This window comes from Mustelus asterias, chromosome 3 (genome assembly GCF_964213995.1).
Source record: "Mustelus asterias chromosome 3, sMusAst1.hap1.1, whole genome shotgun sequence".
Lineage (NCBI taxonomy): Eukaryota > Metazoa > Chordata > Chondrichthyes > Carcharhiniformes > Triakidae > Mustelus > Mustelus asterias.
In genome coordinates, this window is record NC_135803.1 from 136,160,108 (window position 1) to 136,182,316 (window position 22,209).

Sequence of the window (22,209 nt, forward strand, 5' to 3'; positions counted from 1 at the left end):
AGCAGAAAACAATCTGCAGCAGGATGATAGGCATCCTAAATTTAGTAGCATTGAAGGGGTATGGAAGGTTTCAAATTCTGCGGATCGCATGCCCTATAAAAACCTCAGGGTCTGGCTCAAAGTCATGAAGTGGGCAGAGGTTGAGTGGAGTTTGGCAATATGGAAGGTGTGATGCCCAAGAAGAGCAAACACATTCTACCACCATCCCAGACCTACCTATTCTTGGCCTAGAGGCTGGTCAGGCTTTCTATTATCACAGCAGCCTGTAGTATGCGAGCAGTATGTTAAGCATGTCTTCATGGATGCTCTTAGCACCTTACTCAAACATTTGCATTCCCTTTGCCCAATTATAGCCCCCCGTCCCAAACCAAACCCCACCCTCATAGTATAAATCTTGTCCTATTTTCTTTGTCTTTAGCTCTGATGAAGAATCTTCCAGACTCGAAATGTTGGCTCTATTCTCTCTCCACAGAAGCTGTCAGACTGCTGAGCTTATCCAGCATTTTCTGTTTTTGTTTCAGATGTGGAGATGCCGGCGTTGGACTGGGGTGAACACAGTAAGAGTTTTAACAACACCAGGTTAAAGTCCAACAGGTTTATTTGCTACCAATTTGCTACCAAATAAACCTGTTGGACTTTAACCTGGTGTTGTTAAAACTCTTACTTTGTTTCAGATGCCAGCATTCACAGTATTTTACCTTTATCGGTATGTTAATGTGGCGTGGTTCTCAAATGGATAGCTTCCTGCTAACACTATTGGACATTTTTAAAAATTCATTCATAAGATGTGGGTATCGCTAGCCAGGCCAACATTTATGGCCCTTGAGAAGGTGGTAGTGAGCTGCCTTCTTGAACTGCCACAGTACCTATGGTGCAGGTACACCCACAGTGCTGTTAGGGCATCCCAGGAATTTGGCCCAGGAACAGTGAGGGAATGGCGATATGTTTCCAAGTCAGGTTGGTGCGTGGCTTGGAGGGGAACCTTTAGATGGTGGCGTTGGATAATTGCAGAAGCTGAGGTGCCCGCACTCCTGTCCTTTGGGACCCCTCACCCGCCTCACTCGCAGTCAGACCATCCTGTCACTGACCAAATCAGAAGGCCCTATCCTCAGGGTTCTTGGATAATATATACAATATTTAAGATTACGATCTGACAATTAGGAATTCCTTTAGTTTCACATGTAATCTAAAGAATTTGTGATTATATTGTGGATTCAAATAAATACATGTGTTTTTTATTATTCATTCATGGGCGCCGCTGGCTGGCCAGCATTTATTGCCCATCCCTAGTTGCCCAAAGGCAGTTGAGAGTCATTGCTGTGGCTCTGGAGTCACAATAAGGCCAAACCAGGTAAGGACGGCAGATTTCCTTCCACAAGGGACATTAGTGAACCAGATGGGTTTTTCCAACAATTGACAATGGTTTCATGGTCATCAGTAGATTCTTAATTCCTTGTCGCAAGCCTCAAATCTCAATTTTGAAAACTAGTTTCCTTTAATCCCCATGAAAGGATGTAAGGGGCATAGGAACAATTTCACAACAGGGCAGTTACATCTGATCTTTACTGATACAGACTGGACAAAATTCTCGTTGTTTTAAGAATACTTTCAAATTGATCTCACAAAAATTGCTGCTTTGTATTGACTAATCATCCCTAATATGCACAACAGATTGAATATACGAGTGCAAACTACCAGCTGTCTTATTGAAGGGAAATAGTATCTCAACCACATTGCAAACAGCCATACTACTTTCACTAGATGATGGTATTCTGATTTGATGTGTATGGTTTCCAGTGTAATCAATAACAGTTGTCCTGACAATATGCAATAGGAGTGGCATGATGGCGCAGTGGTTAGCACTGCTGCCCCACAGTTCGATTCCTGGCTTGGTTCTGTGCGGAGTCTACACACTCTTCCCATGTCTGCATGGGTTTCCTCCAGGTGCTCCGGTTTCCTCCCACAGTCCGAAAGACGTGCTGGTTAGGTGCATTGACCACGCTAAATTCTCCTTCAGTGTTCCCTTAACAAGTGCGGCCGGAGTGTGGCGACTAGGGATTTTCACAGTAACTTCATTTCAGTGTTAAAGGGCGGTACGGTAGCACAGTGGTTAGCACTGCTGCTTCACAGCTCCAGGGACCTGGGTTCGATTCCCGGCTTGGGTCACTGTCTGTGTGGAGTTTGCACATTCTCCTCGTGTCTGCGTGGGTTTCCTCCGGGTGCTCCGGTTTCCCCCCACAGTCCAAAGATGTGCGGGTTAGGTTGATTGGCCATGCTAAAAATTGCCCTATGCATAGGTTAGAGGGATTAGTGGATAAATATGTAGGGATATGGGGGTAGGGCCTGGGTGGGGTTGTGGTCGGTGCAGACTTGATGGGCCGAATGGCCTCTTTCTGTTCTGTAGGGATTCTATGATTCTATGAATGTCAACTTACTTGTGACACTAATAAATAAACTTTAAACTAGAAAGGGAACTAGGATCTATTTATCTCTTTGCAATGCACTTGATAAATATCTCAAACAGTTTCACCGAACACTGCATCACTTGAATTGCAGTAATTTGTTATATGGGCAGTCATACTGTAGGCAGAAAGTAAAATGTATAACATCTGGAAAGAATTTACTTCCAGTTCCAGGTGATACCTTAAACTGTCAAAACATATGTGCATTAATTATATCTTCACCTGTTGTTACATGGCCTCGTTCCTATGTTGTTGTTCAACCCCACAGCTAATTTTTCTTCATTCCTGGCTGACAGTGCGCCTCATTAGGAGGTGATGAAGTGTTACATGAAGAACCAAATCAATCAGTGGACTAATTGGCCTAGCGTCATGAGTGGAGCTGTACAGATACGTAATTTTCCGAGGGAATGGGACTGCTAATGAAAAGCAGCTGGGCTGTGTGGTTCCTCGGTACTTTGTCCTTGCAATCTCTTGTCTCACCTGACAACCTTGGTGCCATTCCGCACAACTTGCATGTCGACCATGCAGGTACCATCAGCTTGAGCAACCAGGTTAATCTCAGCAAATTCGGCCTGAAAAAGAAACAATTCAAACAGCTGTTCAGAGCACGGTGAAAGGTCATCTGGTTAACAAAATACATTGAACGATATTCCAAATACAATAGGGAAACTTTCTGCAAATCTCTCATGATCAAAGAACAAAGAACAAAGAAAATTACAGCACAGGAACAGACCCTTCGGCCCTCCAAGCCTGCACTGACCATGCTGCCCGACTGAACTAAAACCCCCTACCATTCCGGGGACCATATCCCTCTATTCCTATCCTATTCATGTATTTGTCCAAACGCCCCTTAAAACTCACTATTGTATCTGCTTCCACTACGTTCCCTGGCAACGAGTTCCAGGCACCCTCTGTGTAAAAAACTTGCTTCGTACATCTCCTTTAAACCTTGCCCCTCGCACTTAAACCTATGTCCCCTAGTATTTGACTCTTCCACCCTGGGAAAAAGCTTCTGACTATCCACTCTGTCCATGCCTCTCATAATTTTGTAGACTTCTATCAGTTCACCCCTCAACTTCCGTCGTTCCGGTGAGAACAAACCAAGTTTCTCCAACCTCTCCTCATAGCTAATGCCCTCCATACCAGGCAACATCTTGGTAAATCTTTTCTGTACCCTCTCCAAAGCCTCCACATCCTTCTGGTAGTGTGGCAACCAGAATTGAACACTATATTTTAAAAGTGCGGCCTAAGTAAGGTTCTATAAAGCTGCAACATGACTTGCCAATGTTTAAACTCAATGCCCCAGCCGCTGAAGGCAAGACATCCACATTCTAGAGCACCCGGAGGAAACCTTCTCCACCTGCGTTACCACTTTCAGTGACCTGTATACCTGTACTACCAGATCCCTCTGCCTATCAATACTCTTAAGGGTTCTGCCATTTACTGTATATTTCCTCTCTATATTAGGTCTTCCAAAATGCATTACCTCACATTTGTCCAGATTAAACTCCATCTGCCATCTCTCCGCCCAAGGCTCCAAGCTATGGGCGGCACGGTGGCACAGTGGTTAGCACTGCTGCTTCACAGCTCCAGGGACCTGGGTTTGATTCTCAGCTTGGGTCACTGTCTGTGTGGAGTTTGCACATTCTCCCCGTGTCTGCGTGGGTTTCCTCCAGGTGCTCCGGTTTCCTCTCACAGTCCAAAGATGTGTGGGTTAGGTTGATTGGCTGTGCTAAAATTATCCCTTAGTGTCCTGTGATGCGCAGGTTAGAGGGATTAGCGGGTAAATATGTAGGAATAGGGCCTGGGTGGGATTGTGGTCGGTACAGACTCGATGGGCCAAATGGCCTCTTTCTGCACTGTAGGGTTTCTATGATTCTATCTATGCCATGCTGTATCCTCTGACGGTCCTCATCGCTATCCGCAAATCCACCAACCTTGTGACATCTGCAAACTTATTAATCAAACCAGTTACATTTTCCTCCAAATCATTTATATATATTGCAAACAGCAAAGGTCCCAGCACTGATCCCTGAGGAACACCACTTGTCACAGTCCTCCATTCAGAAACACACCTTTCCACTGCTACCCTCCGTCTTCTGTGACCGAGCCAGTTCTGTATCCAAAAAACATCTTGTCCACAGCATCAAATTAAAGTTTATTTATTAGTCACAAGTAGGCTGACATTAACACTGCAATGAAGTTACTGTGAAAATCTCCCAGTCGCCATACTCCAGCACCTGTTTGGGTACACTAAGGGAGAATTTAGCATGGCCAATGCATCTAACCTGCACATCTTTGGACTGTGGAAGGAAACCGAAGCACCCGGAGGAAACCCAAGCAGACATGGGGAGAACGTGCAGACTCCGCACAGACAGTGACCCAAGCCGGGAATTGAACCCAGGTCACTGGCACTGTGAGGCAGCAGTGCTAACCACTGTGCCCATCAACATTTCAAACAGAAAAGTGAAGGAAATCCTCCACTGAGTTTAAGTGCATAACTAATAATTGATTAATTTTTAATCTCTGTTCATAATAGCCGGATAATGATCTTTTGAAATTATATTTAAATCGTTCGTGTTTTATTGACATCCACATTCCAATTTATACTATTATTTTGTAAAAATTTTACAATTTCAATTTACTTTGCTTCCACCTTCTCAACGTTGCCCCTCGCCTGAGGTGTGGTGATCCTCAGGTTAAATCACCACCAGTCACTTCTCCCCCTCAAAAGGGAAAGGACCCTATGATCACCTGGGACTACAGAGACTTTTATTTTAGGGCGGCATGGTGGCACAGTGGTTAGCATTGCTGCCGCACAGCGCCAGGGACCCAGGTTCGATTCTGGCCTTGGGTCACTGTCCGTGTGAAGTTTTCACATTCTCCCCGTGTCTGTGTGGGTTTCCTCCAGGTGCTCCGGTTTCCTCTCACAGTCCAAAGATGTGCAGGTTAGGTTGATTGCTCAATTGCCCCTTATTGTCAGGGGGACTAGCAGGGTAAATATGTGGGGATAGGGCCTGGGTGGGATTGTTGAGTGTAGGGTAACAAAGTTTGCAGACGACACAAAGATAAGTGGAAAAGTGAATCGTGTGGAGGGCGTAGAAGGTCTGCAGAGAGATTTGGACAGGCTGAGTGAGTGGGCGAGGATCTGGCAGATGGAGTATAACGTTGACAAATGCGAGGTTATTCACTTTGGAAGAAATAATAGCAAATTGGATTATTATCTAAATGGAAAGAAATTACAACATGCTGCTGTGCAGAGGGACCTGGGGGTCCTTGTGCATGAGACGCAAAAACCCAGTCTGCAGGTGCAACAGGTGATCAAGAAGGCAAATGGGATGTTGGCCTATATCGCAAGGGGGATAGAATATAAAAGCAGAGATGTTTTGCTGCATCTGTACAGGGCATTGGTGAGGCCGCAGCTGGAATACTGTGTGCAGTATTGGTCCCCTTATTTGCGGAAGGATATATTGGCCTTGGAGGGAGTGCAGAGAAGGTTCACCAGGTTGATACCAGAGATGAGGGGTGTTGACTATGAGGAGAGACTGAGCAGATTGGGTTTGTATTCGTTGGAATTTAGAAGGCTGAGGGGGGATCTTACAGAGACCTATAAGATAATGAAGGGGCTGGATAGGGTGGAGATGGAGAGATTCTTTCCACTTAGAAAGGAAACTAGAACTAGAGGGCACAGCCTCAAAATAAAGTGGGGTCAGTTTAGGACAGAGTTGAGGAGGAACTTCTTCTCTCAGAGGGTGGTGAATCTCTGGAATTCTCTGCCCACTGAAGTGGTGGAGGCTACCTCGTTGAATATGTTTAAATCATGGATAGATGGATTCCTGATCGGTAAGGGAATTGGGGGTTATAGGGATCAGGCAGGTAAGTGGAACTGATCCACTTCAGATCAGCCATGATCTTATTGAATGGCGGGGCAGGCTCGAGGGGCTAGATGGCCTACTCTTGCTCCTATTTCTTATGTTCTTATGTTGTCGGTGCAGGCTCAAAGGGCTGAATGGCCTCCTTGTGCACTGTAGGGGATTCTACGCTTCTATTTTGCAATCTTAAAGCAATATTCAGAGTTGAATGAAATAGATTTATTTTCTAAACTGCCTTGCAGTACAAACCTCAATGTTACATATAAAATGGTAGCAACACAATTGTCTTTCTGAAAGTCAGCACTGTAATGGTGTCCAACTCCATTTGTCTACAGATTCTAGCTTTCATGTTCACTTGAATCGTAACATGACCTTTGACCAGTTTTTGGAATACCTCAGTGGCATTTTCAGCTAATAACATCCCTTGCTGTGTTTAAAGACCTGAAAACAGCTCGCCGTTAAATGGCAACATCATCAAAACAAATTAAACAGGCTTCTGACGATTCCGCCTGGAGGCTAGGTTCCCGTTCATTTTAATGAGGCCACATGAGAGCAGAGGACAACTGTTAAAAAGTTAACAGGTTCTAAGCAAGCCATTGTTTTACAAGCCTTCACTGCCTCAGCAGCTCTTAGAACACAAGCTGAGTTCCGCAAACATTAGGAATGAGTTAAAGATAAAATTAAAGTTAATTTATTTCTCACAAGTAGGCTTACATTAACACCGCAATGAAAATCCCCTAGTCGTCACACTCCGGCGCCTGTGTACCCCTCAGGGGTACACTGAGGGGGAATTTAGCATGGCCAATACACCTAACCAGCATATCTTTCAGACTATGGGAGGAAACCGGAGCACCCGGAGGAAACCCATGCAGACACGGGGAGAATGTGCAGACTCCGCACAGACAGTGACTCAAGCCGGGAATCGAACCCAGGTCCCTGGCGCTGTGAGGCAGGGACCTGAGTGGAGTTAGTCGCAGGGAGTAATTAGTCAGGTTCTACTATACGATCAAACCAATATTGTCCTTGCTATAGAGGACAGTGAAGTGAAGGTTTACCAGGCTGTTTACTTGGATGGCAGATTTGTCATATAAAGAGAGACTAGGTCGGTTAGGATTATTTTCACTGGAGTTTAGAAGAGTGAGAGGAAATCTCATTGAAACTCATAAAATTCTAACAGAGTTAGACAGGGTAGATTCAGAAAGAATGTTCCTGATGGTGCAGGAATCCAGAACTAGGAGTCATAGTTTGAGGATAAGAGATAAACCTTTTAGAACTGAGGTGAGGAGACATTTCTTCACCCAGAGAGTGGTGAATTCGCTACCACGGAAAGTAGTTGAGGTCAAAACGTTGTCTGATTTCAAGAAGAAATTAGATGTAGCTTTTGGGGCTAAAGGGATCAAGGGATATGGGGGGAAGGTGAGATCAGGATATTGAATTTGATGATCAAAATGAATGGTGGAGCAGGCTCGAAGGGCCGAATGGCCTACTCCTGCTTCCAGTTTCTATGTTTCAGCATTCTCCCTTGACCTATTTTCCAAACATTGCATATATTTGAAAACAATGGTGTTGGTGTTTTGAGAGTCATATTTTTATTACATACAAATCAGCTACAGTATTAACAACATTTATCAATAACCCTCTCTCTGTGCTAGATATCAGTTGGAAGAATGGGTGAGTAACCTGCTTCCGTTGTTGCCTCTCACAACCTGATCACTACAGAGAATACTGAGGGGAGGCGATGGCCGAGTGGTATTATCACTGGACTATTAATCCAACCACAATCCCACCCAGGTCCTATCCCCACAACCCCATGCATTTACCTTAGCTAGTCCCCCTAACACTAAGGGGCAATTTAGCATGGCCAATCCACCCAACCCCCACATCTTTGGACGGTAGGAGGAAACCAGAGCATCCGGAGGAAACTCACGCAGGCATGGGGAGAACGTGCAAACTCCACACAGACAGTGACCCGAGGCCGGAATCGAACCTGGGTCCCTGGCGCTGTGAGGCAGCAGTGCTAACCACTGTGGCACCATGCAGTGAACAGCCTTGATTCCACTTGAAGCATCATTATAAAAACACAACGGAGGTTTGTAATTCACTGAGATATTGGCCATTTTATAGCCCAATGCATTGTAGCGTTAATTCATTGCCTTGGTGTACTGTTTTACACATGTTCAGTAGGGAGGTTTCCGCTGATCTGTACGAGGGCAGCCAAGGTTCCTGCTGGCTTTCATGGTCCAGTAAATTTCTGCATTGAGTATGAGGCTCAATAGACCTGTGGTCACATTCTTATAAAGTGGATACCTATCGCACTGATCCCTAAATCTGTGCAAATTGCAATAAATGGTTAAGTCTGATTAATTCCCACACCAAAGAATAACAGGTTTTAATTAAGAAACATATTATCACCACTGAATAATTTAAACTTTTCATACTGATAAATCATTTCCTCCAAAGTGCAGAAGCCAGCTACTGTAAAATTTTATGAGAAATTTCATTACAATAATGTTTTTTCTTTACTTCCAGTAGGAACTTTGGCAAAAGAATGATCAACCATGACAGGATTAAACCTAGCCACACAAGCTTGTAACAGTGAGGACGAAGTGCCTGTAGAAAGAGGTTTGACTGAATGAAGCCTTGCAGCATTCTAACTTCAGGGCTCCACTAACCTGGTAAATAGTCGCCCAAGATTTTTTTTAATACATTCATGGGACACGGGCGTCTCTGGTTGGCCAGCATTTATTGCCCACCCCTAGTTGCCTGAGGGCAGTTGAGAGTCAACCACATTGCTGTGCCTCTGGAGTCATGTGTCAGCCAGACCAGGTAAGGACGGCAGATTTCCTTCCCTAAAGGACATTAGTAAACCAGATGGGTTTTTCTCACAATCAACAATGGTTTCATGGTCATCTGTAGATTCTTGTTTCCAGATATTTTTTATTGAATTCAAATTTCACAATAGGTGTGAGGGTGAGCTGTGAAGAGGATGCAGAGATGCTTCAGCATGATTTGGACAGGCTGAGTTTGTGGGCATCTGCATGGCAGATGAAGTATGATGTGGATAAATGTGAACTTATCCACTTAGGCAGCAATAATAGGAAGACAGATTATTACTTGAATGGGTGTAAATTGAGAGAGGTGGACACTCAGCGAGACCTTGGTGCCCTCGTGCATCAGTCATTGAAAGTAAGCGCGCAGGTACAGCAGGCAATGAAGAAGGCAAATGGCATGTTGGCCTTCATAGCGAGAGGATTTGAGTATAGGGATAGGGATGTTTTTGCTGCAATTATATAGGGCGTTGGGACAGAGAATTCCAGAGATTCAAAATGCCTCAAAATTGAATTGGTAGCCTTACTGCCCCACCAGCACCCACAATACTGCTCATCCCATTTTCAAAGAGGCCTACTTCAGGATGTCCAACCCATTAACCTTTTTCAATATGCCCTTCAATATGGAAACTGGAGTCCTACTGTATAAATATGTGTATGAAGTAAGGGTCAGTGTAGTGCAGGCTTCAGCTAGTTCAATTAAAGAGAAGAGAACCAGAGACAGGTAAGTGTTAAATTACTTTTCTGGGTTTCAGTGGAGCAGGGGGGCATCTCCAGGGCCCACAAAATGGTCTGACCTGCTGCTGCAAGAGGTTCCCCCCCTTCCATGATGGTGGAGCCCTGTCCCACCCCCGTGACTTACTTTTTTGGCCTCTGGCCACTTAATTTTCCTTCGCTGAATCTGCATTGTGAAGGGACACCTATTTGGACCCCTACAGTTGACCTGGTGTTTGTAAATAAAACTAAAGCCTCAAGACTACAGGGGCCTCTTTTCTACAGAGGGAGGGAGGGCAGCGATTGGGGCAGGACATTCAGGGTGGGGGGGTGGGGGCGGCCTGTTGGGAGTCGGGTCTGCGTGGAGGGGGTCGGGAGTGTTGGAGGGGAAGGCGGGGATGGGGGAGGGTCGAGCCGAGCCGGCCCGGGGACTGGGGGGTGGGATAGGGGTCGGGGCTGCGGGGAGGGGGTTGGGAGTGCTGGGGGGAAGGGGGGGGAGGGGGGAGGATTGAGGCGGCCCGGAGTGGAGGGGGGAGGGGTCAAGGCTGGCCCGGACACATCCAGGAGGCCAGCGGTCGGGAGGCCGGCAGTGCAGGGCTACTGTGTGTGCGCAGATCTTCGCTCTGACAGATCAGCGGATGCTCAGTGGCCGCTCGGCACTATGCTGCCGGCCTCTCCAGCGGGAATAGGCCCCACTCCTGATTTTTAGCGGGATTCACAGTAGGGATCTCTGTGCTGCACAGAGTGTGGAAGGTTCATTTTGAAAATCCGACTGAAAAAGCCAGCAAGATTTACTCCAGTTTTTACGCGAATTCAACATTTAGAACATTTTTGGGAGAATCCCACCCTTTATCCTTTTGATTCAGTTAAATAAACCAAAGGAGCTATTCTTTTGAGATATTAAGTTAGAAGTTACTATTATTGAGATTAGTTGACAAATCGATAAAAGTGTTCTTATGACATGCTGATAAAAAATGGTTTGGTGTCTCAGTTTTTTTAAAGTTTATTTATTAGTCACAAGTAAGGCTTACATTAACACTGCAATGAAGTTACTGTGAAATTCCCCTAGTTGCCACACTCCGGCACAGGTGGACAGAGTGGTGAAGAAGGCATTCGGCATGCTTGGTTTCATCGGTCAGAACATTGAATACAGGGAGTTGGGACGTCTTGTTAAAGGTGTGCAAGACTTTGGTAAGGCCACACTTGGAATACTGTGTGCAATTCTGGTCACCCTATTATAGAAAGGATATTATTAAACTAGAAAGAGTGCAGAAAAGATTTACTAGGATGCTACCGGGACTTGATGGATTGGGTTATAAGGAGAGGCTGAATAGACTGGGACTTTTTTCTCTGGAGCGTAGGAGACTGAGGGGTGACCTTATAGAGGTCTTTAAAATAATGAGGGGCATAGACAAGGTAGATAGTCAATATCTTTTCCCAAAGGTAGGGGAGTCTAAAACTAGAGGGCATAGGTTTAAGGTGAGGGGAGAGATACAAAAGTGTCCAGAGGGGCAAGTTTTTCACACAGAGGGTGGTGAGTGTTTGGAACAAGCTGCCAGAGATAGTAGCAGAGGCGGGTACAATTTTATCTTTTAAAAAGCATTTAGATAGTTACATGGGTACAATGGGTATAGAGGGATATGGCCCAAATGCGGGCAATTGGGATTAGCTTCGGTGTTTTAAAAACAAAGGGTGGCATGGACAAGTTGGGCCGAAGGGCCTGTTTCCATGCTGGAAACCTCTATGACTCTATGACCTGTTCGGGTCAATGCATCTAACCAGCATGTCTTTCAGAATGTGGGAGGAAAGTGGAACACCCGGAGGAAACCCACGTAGACACGGGGAGAATGTGCAAACTCTACACAGACAGTGACCCAAGCCAGGAATCGAGGGAATACCACAAGAGCTCATGCATTTTTCCATTAATATAACTGCTGATGATTACTAGCCTACTACCCTTGTCTTTTGACATCAGCAAGGGATGTTTTCTGTTTTACCACAATGGAGTCAGCTGAAGCAAACAAGACTTTGTCATGCAATCGTTAAATACTATTTAACTCTTATTAAATACTAGTTCAATACTGGGTCAGTTCTATGAGAGTTGACAGATTTTAAATCTCATTCATTATTTGATTTGGATATTCAGATCAGGTGCATTTGTGCAAACAAATGTTTAATGCAAATTTTCAGTTTGCATTGGGCTGGCATCTGAAGGTAATTGCTGTGATTCTAGTGCCAGCTGCCAGTCTCTGAAGATTCTTGTTTGTTGTCACCTAGTAAGGAAGACTGCTTCTTATGAATGACAGCTCTTCAATCTTTACCAGTCAACCCAGTGGTGGAACAGGACAGACGCTTTATCAATGTCACTGACTTCTGGAAATTGTCAAAATGATCTTCTATTAAATGTCGACTTATTAGCCAAACAGGTTTAGTATCACTCCAGGAGGCTAGAACACTATGTACAAACATTAATCATAACTCAAAACACATTACATAATGTTCAACACTGCTTTGAAGATAGAAAGAAATACTGACCTGTTCCACTCTGATATCATATTCTCCATGCACCTTTTTTCCACGGAACAATTTTGCCCTAAGAAGAAAGAAAGTTCTAAATGAATCACTAATTAAACATTGACTACCTTGAGTAATACATAGACAGTGCTGGTATTGTTTAAAAAGTATTTTAACCACCCCTTTTTTCCTTTTGAATGTCACAAAGATGTGCTGGACAGAATTAATTTGATATCTCACCAGCTGGTTTCTAATACCATGTTTTTAAAAATCATAGAATCATAGAAACCCTACAGTGCAGAAGGAGGCCATTCGGCCCATCGAGTCTGCACTGACCACAATCCTACCCAGGCCCTCCCCCCACATAGTTACCCGCTAATCCCTCTAACCTACGCATTTTTTTTAGGATTCTAAGGGGCAATTTTCAACCTGGCCAATCAACCTAACCCGCACATCTTTGGACTGTGGGAGGAAACCGGAGCACCTGGAGGAAACCCACGCAGACACGAGGAGAATGTGCAAACTCCACACAGACAGTGACCTGAGCCGGGAATTGAACCCAGGACTCTGGAGCTGTGAAGCAGCAGTGCTAACCACTGCGCTACCGTGCCGCCCCGGCAAAAAGGGACATTTCACTGAAACTCACAAACACTGACTTAAAATGGCTGCCAGTTTGACCGATTTGGTGATGACATCGGGGTAAATTTTCCCTTTCCGTCTGCCATGGAAATTATAGCGGACCATGGAAAGATCCGTTAACCTCGGAAGGGATTTTCTGGTTTCGGGGCAAGTGCGGCTGGAAGATCCCGTCCATGGTATTCCTATTACTGACAGCAACAATACTGATGGAGTTTCTGTTCGACATTTGTGAACAAGAAATAATGGACACATCAGTCGGGAGCGCTATTATTGAGTTTGTCGAAGAGAAAACTTGAAGTTTGGCCTTTACATCACTTACAAAGGTGTATAAACCTGTAAATCAATAGATTGGAGAAGAGGACCTCATCATCAGGCTGTGAACTGATCAAATGCACTGATTAGAGTTTATGCTAGAGGCCTCCTGTAATCAAAATGCACTGTTTAAGCGTTGTCAAATAATACAACAACAACTCATTTTCATACTACATTCGGTTACCTGTAACCAGCAGCATTCTAACTATTTGCATCGATGGGCGCGATCTAACCGGCCATTCACGACACGGTCCTGCTGCAGCGAGGTTGGAGAATGTGGCGGCCAGCCAAATCTCCGTTCGCTGCAGCGGGATAGGAAAATCCCACCGGCGTGAACAGTGATAAGGTTTGGCCGGTGAGTTAACCCACGAATATCGATTCAAAGACGAATAGAAAGGCACTTCTGCAAAACTATGATACATCCACCATCTTCAAACTGGAAATCTTTCATATCAATTAAAGGACAAGTTGGGCCGAATGGCCTGTTTCCATGCTGTAAACTTCTATCACTCTATAGCTCTAATTCTGCTGCTTACCTGATGTCAACAATAAAATTTTTTACAAAATGTATGTCCTGTGAAAGTTTCTGTTCAGGTTAAAAATACATTAGCAACAAGTATGTTTTGGGCAGTTTTTCATCTCAGTGAATAATTATTTTTCTGCTTAGTTTGTGAAACATTAGTCAGTCGCCATTAACAGAATTAAGGTGGAAGTTGCAGAAGATCTTCCAATCCTTGGACACAGGTGTGCTGCCAAAGGAATTGCCTTTTCAAAAAAGGGTGTAAGGATAAATTTAGGGTGGGATTTTCCAGCCGCGCTGGCCCCAAAACCGGAAAATCCCGCCCGAGATCAACGGACCTTTGCATGGTCCTGTCCCGTCTGCTATGATTCCCGTGGTGGGCAGGATGGGAAAACTCTGCCTCCAGAATCTACAGCCTTGTCTGTTTAACCTCAGTGGGAGCATTCATGGAATGTGTTAAAATAGAAACTCCAAGCACTTTCCTATGCTTAATACAGAACTTTATGCAAAGAATGTTCTTTGACAAGGAAAATGATATCTTTCCTGTTAATAGTGTTACAGCCATAAATAGTAAGGGTTCAACTTTGCTACTGCGTTATAACACTGGTTACGTATCTCTGACAACACCAGGTTAAAGTCCAACAGGTTTATTTGGTACCAAAATTGGCAGGATGGCAGGACTGGAAATTTTGCTACCAAATAAACCTGTTGGACTTTAACCTGGTGTTGTTAGACTTCTTACTGTGTTTACCCCAGTCCAATGCTGGCATCTCCACATCATACGTATCTCTGAGTCAGACATTCCCATTTATTTACCAGGTGCTGCGAGTCATTTGGTTGTTCTCTGCTCCAAATCAGCAATGAAAAAAACTTCCATGAGTAAAATTTCCAACCTCACTCATTGATTGTTATTTATGATTTGCCAGAGCGCTAGACGTGTCAGTGATGCCAAATCACAAGCAGACTGGAAATGTGCCAAATATTTTCAGTTGGGGGAGTCAATTAGGGTAAGTTAGACAGGGCTATTTTTAAAAAAATTGCCTAGGATAATTTTTCTACAAAATGTTAGAGGCTCAGATAATCTGAGGTTATAGAGCAAGGACAAACATTACTAGCACAGTGCTGCTGCTGTAGATTGAGTAGATGAATGATGCATTCAATTTCAAATCTCAATTTGCATTAGAATGGGGCTCATAAACAGTGGAAGTTAAACGTGGTTTTATCCCAAAAGGTCCATATGCAGTGGGGAGGCTGGTAGCAGGTCAAGAGTCCCAAATGTAATTGAAACCGAGCTTTCCCATGGTTCTAACTCAGCCGTGGCATTCGCATCCTACTTCCAGGTTTCCCAACCAAACAGAGAGGGTGGGTCAGGGTGGGACATGCCAAATCTGTCAAAATAATTTCTAGATAAAGGGACCCCAATATGGGTCAGGATGGCTGGACTGGAAATGGATTCCTGTGGCTTCTGCAACTACCGGAATGGAAGGGAGCCTTGGAAGGCAGCCTTTTAAATATGGCGCCCGGATATGATGCCAGGGTGTGATGATACTGTGCCTTAAGAAATGTATTTTAGTCATGTTTCTGAGCAGGATGTTTCTAGCAGTTCCTTCCATTTTATCGATGCGATTTTGTCCACACCAGCATCCTGTATTGTTGCTGCAGCAGCATAATTGCTTAATCTGAACTAATGCTGTTCTGCTCTTCTTGGTGTTCCCCTGGGATTTTGCAGAGTGGGGTTTGATTGGCATGATTGGCAGATATGGTCATGTGATGGGATAAAGCTACGTTTACACAGAATATTCAAGCTTAGATGCTGCTTTTGAGTAGCGAGGTAGAGGAGTGCCTCTCATTTCCCCTCTCTAAAGTTGGAGACTGGAGTCTGCCAGGATATAAGTCTCTTTCTTGGAGATTCTGCTGTATGAGAGTGGATCTTTCTCTGAGAGTTGCTGTTTTGAAAGCTGCAGAGAGACAGAGGTCCTGGAATGGAAAGTTCCATGCTCAGGGTTAGCCACTGAGAAATTCGTATCTGTTTTTAAAAGTTATCGGTATCTACAGAGATCATAACATGCTGGGGTCAATAAATTAATTACACTATTTTCTTTGACAGTGGTCAAAAAAGTAGGTTCATTATTGTAGCCCCTGTTTTTCAATAACATCAAAGTTAGTGTCAAAACTCAGGAAACAATGTTACCTTTGCATTTTCTGAATTCATCAACTAGTTCCAATATCAGTTACCATGACAAGTACTTGAGTGACTGGTTGCTTAAAGTTGTAATACTTTCAAATATAGGGCGGAAAATACAGAGCAGTAAATTTCAGGGCTGCTGTGTGTCACATACATTGAAAAAGATTTTCATATTTTGGTTTCATATGAAATAGAAATCCTACAGTACAGAAAGAGGCCATTCAGCCCATCGAGTCTGCACCGACCACAATCCCACCCAGACCCTACCCCCATATATTTCACCCACTAATCCCTCTAGTCTACACATCCCAGGACAAAAAGGGCAATTTTAGCATGGCCAATCAACCTAACCCGCACATCTTTGGACTGTGGGAGGAAACCGGAGCACCTGGAGGAAACCCACGCAGACACGAGGAGAATGTGCAAACTCCACACAGACAGTGACCCAAGCCGGGAATCGAACCCAGGTCCCTGGAGCTGTGAAGCAGCAGTGCTAACCACTGTGCTACCGTGCTGCCTATTACACAGAATCCCAGCTGAACTGAAAACATAAAAAGGGAAATGGATGATGATCTGAAAAGGGAGAATGTACAGGGTTAGAGGGGTGAAGGAGGAGGAGTGGCACTAGGTAAGATTGCTTCCACAGAGAAACAGTGGAGGTGTAATGGGCTCAATGGCCTCCATCTGTGCTGGAACAATTCTGTGATTGTGAGGTGGCCCAGAGATATATTGGTTCCTGGTTTTTATTTTACTATATAAGGTTGCATCCTGCCCAGATCTGGTAGGATCAGTATCGGGGTGATGGAGAGGAATGGAATTTTGGGTAGCAGAAGGACAGTGCTCAACCAGGGGTGGGGCTGTGTGGTGAAAGGGGGCATTTCCAGAAGAGATAACAGCGGAGGGAGCGGAATTCCAGGGGCAGAGAAGGCCCAAGGTTGTCTTACAGGCCTTGGAGATAAGCTCAAGCAAGTTACCCAGGCCTCTTTTGGCTGTCGAGACATCCCTCAGCAGGTTTAGCCTGGTATGAGGTTTCAGTCCACCTCTCTCAGTTTGGTATTGCAATCAGACTCTGAAAATGTCACTGGGAAACAGTCTGAACATCTGAAGCAGGGCCCTGCCATCTTAGGGCATTCTCTTCACTGCCTCAAATTAAAATTGTAGTTTGCCAGACCAGGGTGGGAAGCTGGTGGGTAAGTTCCCCGTTTCACCTTAATGGTATAAATTGGATGGAGAGTGAATATTTCCCTATTGTTGTCAGGCAGAATAAACTGAAAACATAAATACATTTTAACTGGAATTTAAACAGCTAATAGGACTGTGCTGCTATTGACTTTTTTCCCTCCAAGTTTTTTGGCTGAAATAATTGGGGCAGCACGGTGGCACAGTAGTTAGCACTGCTGCCTCACAGCGCCAGGGACCCAGGTTCAATTCTGGTCTCGGATCACTGTGTGTAGTTTGCACGTTCTCCCTGTGTCGGAGTGGGTTTCCTCCGGGTGCTCCTGTTTCCTCCCGCAGCCCAAAGATGTGCAAGTTAGGTGGATTGGCCACGCAAAGTTGACCCTAGTGTCAAGGGGGTTGGTAGGGTAAATATATGGGATTACGGGAATAGGGCCTGAGTGAGATTGTGGTCAGTGCAGACTCAATGGGCTGAATTGCCTCCTTCTGCACTGTAGGGGTTCTATGATTGTACTTTGCATTCACTGCAGTACATTGTCATTGGAGTGCAGTTTCAACTTATGACTCCATTATAATTGACTAATTAGATACAAACAGCCTTTTCCTTTGGTAGCTTTGTAAATATACCAGTCTTTCAGAATGTCTCCATTGTACTTTTAAAAAAGGGCCAATTCTTCTTGTGCTACAGATCAATTACAAATTCCTCTACTTTTTTTATTGATGTACTCATTATATTTAAATGGACTGATCCCAATACTTAATGATTGTGGTGATAAGACTGAATTCATAATTTAACAGCTCAACCATCATGAATAATCCATTTTAACATTAAGCAGGCCTATAAAATGATGAAAAAACTCCAGTGGAAGAAAGTATTATAAAAAGGAACAATTTGCTTATTGTATAAGACTAGAATTCCCATTTAATCAGGAAGGAAGGCAGTGGCGTAGTGGTATTGTCACTGGACTAGTAGTAATCTAGAGACCCTGGGTAATGCTCTGGGTGCCTGGGTTTGAATCCCACTATAGCAGATAGTGAAATTTGAATTCAATTGAATGACATCTGGAACTAAAAAAAGACCACAAAACTATTGTCGTAAAAACCCATCTGATTCACTACTGGCATTTAGGGAAGGAAATTTTTCGTCCTTACCTTGGTCTGGCCTACATGTGGCTCCAGCAATGTGGTTAACTATTAACTGCCCTCTGAAAAGGCTTAGCAAGTCACTCAGTTAAATTAGGAATAGGCAGTAAATGCTGGTCTACCCAGCAATGTCCACACCCAATGATTAAAAATTAATTCTGCCAGAGAAAGTCACAATAAAATACATAGAAAGCACAGCATAGAAACAGAGTGGTGAATCTGTGGAATTCACTGCTACAGAAAATAGTTGAGGGCAAAACGTTGTGATTTTTTTCAACTTGCAGCTTTTATCATTGTGATTTTTTTGATTTGATTTGATTTATTATTGTCACATGTATTAGTATAGAGTGAAAAGCATTGTTCCTTTTGTGCTATAGAGACAAAGCATACCGTACATAGAGAAGAAAAGGAGAGGGCGCAGAATATAGTGTTACAGTCATAGCTAGATTGTAGAGAAAGATCAACTTAATACGAGGTAGGTCCATTTAAAAGTCTGATGGCAGCAGGGAAGAAGTTGTTCTTGAGTCGGTTGGTATACGACCTCAGACTTTTGTATCTTTTTCCTGAAGAAGGTGGAAGAGAGAATGTCCGGGGTGCATGATTATGCTGGCTGCTTTTCCGAGGCAGCGGGAAATGTAGACAGAGTCAATGGATGGGAGGCTGGTTTGCGTGATGGACTGGGCTTCGTTCATGACCCTTTGTCGTTTCTTGCGGACTCGGACAGAGCAGGAGTCATACCAAGCTATGATTTCATGAAGGGATTAGATATAGCTCTTGGGGCTGAAGGGCTTACGGAATATGAGGGGGAAAAGTGTGATTAGGTATTGAATTTGATGAACTGCTATGGTATTGATGAGTGGTGTTGCAAGCTGGAGGCGCCGAATGGACTACTCCTGCTTCTATTTTCTATGTTTGTATGTTTCCATGTCATCTGGTCCATGCCAATCTTTATGCAGTAAAAACTCAGCAACCATCCCTCTTCATCTCACCCTTGCAGAATAATTTTCTAATCCTTTTCTCCTTCATGTATTTATCCAGTAATTGCATTTAATTATTTGCAGGTGGAAGATGGAAGCTTCATTTGGTTTTTAACCTGAGCACTTTTAAAGAGATGTTTAAACTGTGAACAGAAGGCAGAATTTTTCGCATGCTGGTATTTCTCACCCCTGCTGAAAAAGTCACCTGGTCCTGTTAGCTACCCCGCAGTCATTTAACACTCATTGATGGGAAGTACACCCACTGATAGAGCAGCACTGTGGCACAGTGGTTAGCACTGCTGCCTCACAGCGCCAGGGACACGGGTTCGATTCCTGGCTTGGCTCAATGTCTGTGCGGAGTCTGCACATTCTCCCCGTGTCTGTGTGGGTTTCCTCCGGGTGCTCTGGTTTCCTCCCACAATCCGAAAGATAGGCTGGTTAAGTGCATTGGCCATGCTAAATTCTCCCTCAGTGTACCCGAATAGGCGCCGGAGTGTGGCAACTAGGGGATTTTCACAGTAACTTCATTGCAGTGTTAATGTAAGCCTACCTGTGATAATAATAAATAAACTTTAAAAAAAGAATTTTATGTGCCCACCAGTAAATCAGTGTTGAGATGCCCTAACATTCTGCCCTGTTTGTGGTAAATTTAGGAGCTATATGCTTGTAATGACTCACTCTATAAACTAATACAATGCTGAGTAAAGATTAGCTTCAGTGCTATCCTTCACATCTAGCTTCCTCTTAATTGATGCTATCCAGATCAACCACCCCTTCTGGTAGCAACGCCCACACTTTAACGACTCTTTGGGTAAAGAAGTTGCTCCCGGGTTCCTAATTGGATTCATTAGTGACCATCTTATATTTATGCCCCCCCAACTTTCATCTCCAATCCGAGTATAAGCATCTCTATGTCCAACCCTACCAAATCCTTTCATAGGCTCCAAATTTTCTTGGCCAAACCTCAGTCACTTTGTAGAGGAATAAATCCCAACCAATGTGTCAATCTCTCATGTTAGAGAGACTGACATCTTCCAGCTGTTGATGCCGACAGGATCTTCTGGACCCACCGCGGAGGTTCGGGGGGTGGGGTGGGGGTGGATTCAATGGGAAATTCCATTAACACAGCGGTGAGAGACCAGAGGATGTTGGCTGCTGGCCAACAGCCGGCTCCCTTCCACCACCGTGAGGGGTGTGGGGGGGGGGGGGGGGGGGGGGGGGGTGGTGTGGAGTAAATCCGGGCCATAATCTCTCAGTTCTGGTATCACCCTTATAAATTTTTCTTGCACCTTCTTCAGTGCCTTTATAAACTTTTGATAATTTGAAGATTATAATATGGAGAAACGAAAAGGATAAAGCAACATTTTAAAATAGATTAAGGGTGTGAAAGGATCAATTTGCAAAAATGTTGGTAAGTGCAAGAATAGCAAAAGCGTGTGACTGATTGGAAAGACACAATGTTTATGAGAGTGTGGGCCAGAGAATAGATTAAACGAATCAGAGTTTGCTAAACAATATTATTGCCCGTTGGCCAACTCAGTTCATGTTGCAGTTTGTTGTAAATCGGATCTTTTTAGAAATCATAGAAATCATAGAAACCCTACAGTGCAGAAGGAGGCCATTCGGTCCATCGAGTCTGCACCGACCACAATCCCACCCAGGCCCTACCCCCACATATTTTACCCGCTAATCCCTCTAACCTACGCATCCCAGGACTCTAAGGGGCAATTTTTAAAAACCTGGCCAATCAACCCAACCCGCACATCTTTGGACTGTGGGAGGAAACCGGAGCACCCGGAGGAAACCCACGCAGACACGAGGAGAATGTGCAAACTCCACACAGACAGTGACCCAAGCCGGGAATTGAACCCAGGACCCTGGAGCTGTGAAGCAGCAGTGCTAACCACTGTGCTACCGTGCCGCTATGAGTGTGTTCTTGTTCCCTGATTATATCGTGAATAATTCTATAAATTGTTGGAAGATGGAGGAGGGATACAGATTATACTCTAATGGTGCATTGAGTAGATTCTGATGTAAAAGAGAGAATGTTCTGAGGGTGTTGTTTTTGTTATGTTTGGGCTCTAATTATGGACTCTAAGAAGACTATGAGCTAGGTCGGGTATAATTCAAACAAGGAACGGTTTGTTGAACATCTTAACAGTAGCACAGTTTGTCATAGAATCATACAGCGCAGAAGAAGCCCTTCAGCCCATCAAGTCCGCACCGACACATTAGAAACACCTGAACTCCCATCTAATCCCATCTGCCAGCAATTTGGGCAGATGGGACCTGTATAGATGGGATGGTCTCCATTTGAACCGTGCTGGGACCAGAGTCCTAGCGAATCGTATCACTAGGGCTGTAAATAGGGCTTTAAACTAATTTATGGGGGGGAGGGTGCAGAGGTAAGAGGAATTACGAAATCAATGGTAGAGGAGAGGGAGCGAGTGCAAGTGAATGAGGGCATTCAAGTAGTTAAAGGAGTAGAGGGCGAGGGAGAGGTTGATAGCGTTTCATCAAATCGGGTCCAGATAAAAGCTGGAATAAAGACACTTTGCCTGAATGCACGAAGCATTCGGAACAAAGTTAATGAGTTGATGGTGCAAATCAGCATAAATGGGTATAATCTAGTGGCCATTACAGAAACGTGGCTGCAGGGAGACCAGGACTGGGAGATGAATATCCAGGGGTATCAGGCATTTAGGAAGAATAGACAGGACGGAAAAGGTGGTGGGGTAGCTCTGTTAATAAAAGATAATATCAGGGTAGTAGTGAGGGATGACATAGGCTCTAAGGAACAAAACATGGAATAGTTATGGGTAGAGATAAGGAATAGTAGGGGGAGAAAGACACTAGTAGGCGTGGTC

At 44.4% G+C, this 22,209-nt stretch overlaps 1 protein-coding gene across 2 annotated transcripts in view; it reads right to left on the reverse strand.

The window, feature by feature from the left end:
• Nucleotides 1-22,209, reverse strand: part of syn2b (synapsin IIb) — a 427,582-nt gene that overhangs the window by 206,106 nt on the left and 199,267 nt on the right. For both annotated transcript variants that reach the window (XM_078203303.1, XM_078203309.1), the window contains exons 2-3: nucleotides 12,412-12,469; nucleotides 2,943-3,034 (exon numbers count right to left, since the gene is read on the reverse strand). In XM_078203303.1, the coding sequence (XP_078059429.1) occupies nucleotides 2,943-3,034; nucleotides 12,412-12,469 (150 nt within the window). The remainder of the gene's footprint in view (nucleotides 1-2,942; nucleotides 3,035-12,411; nucleotides 12,470-22,209) is intronic.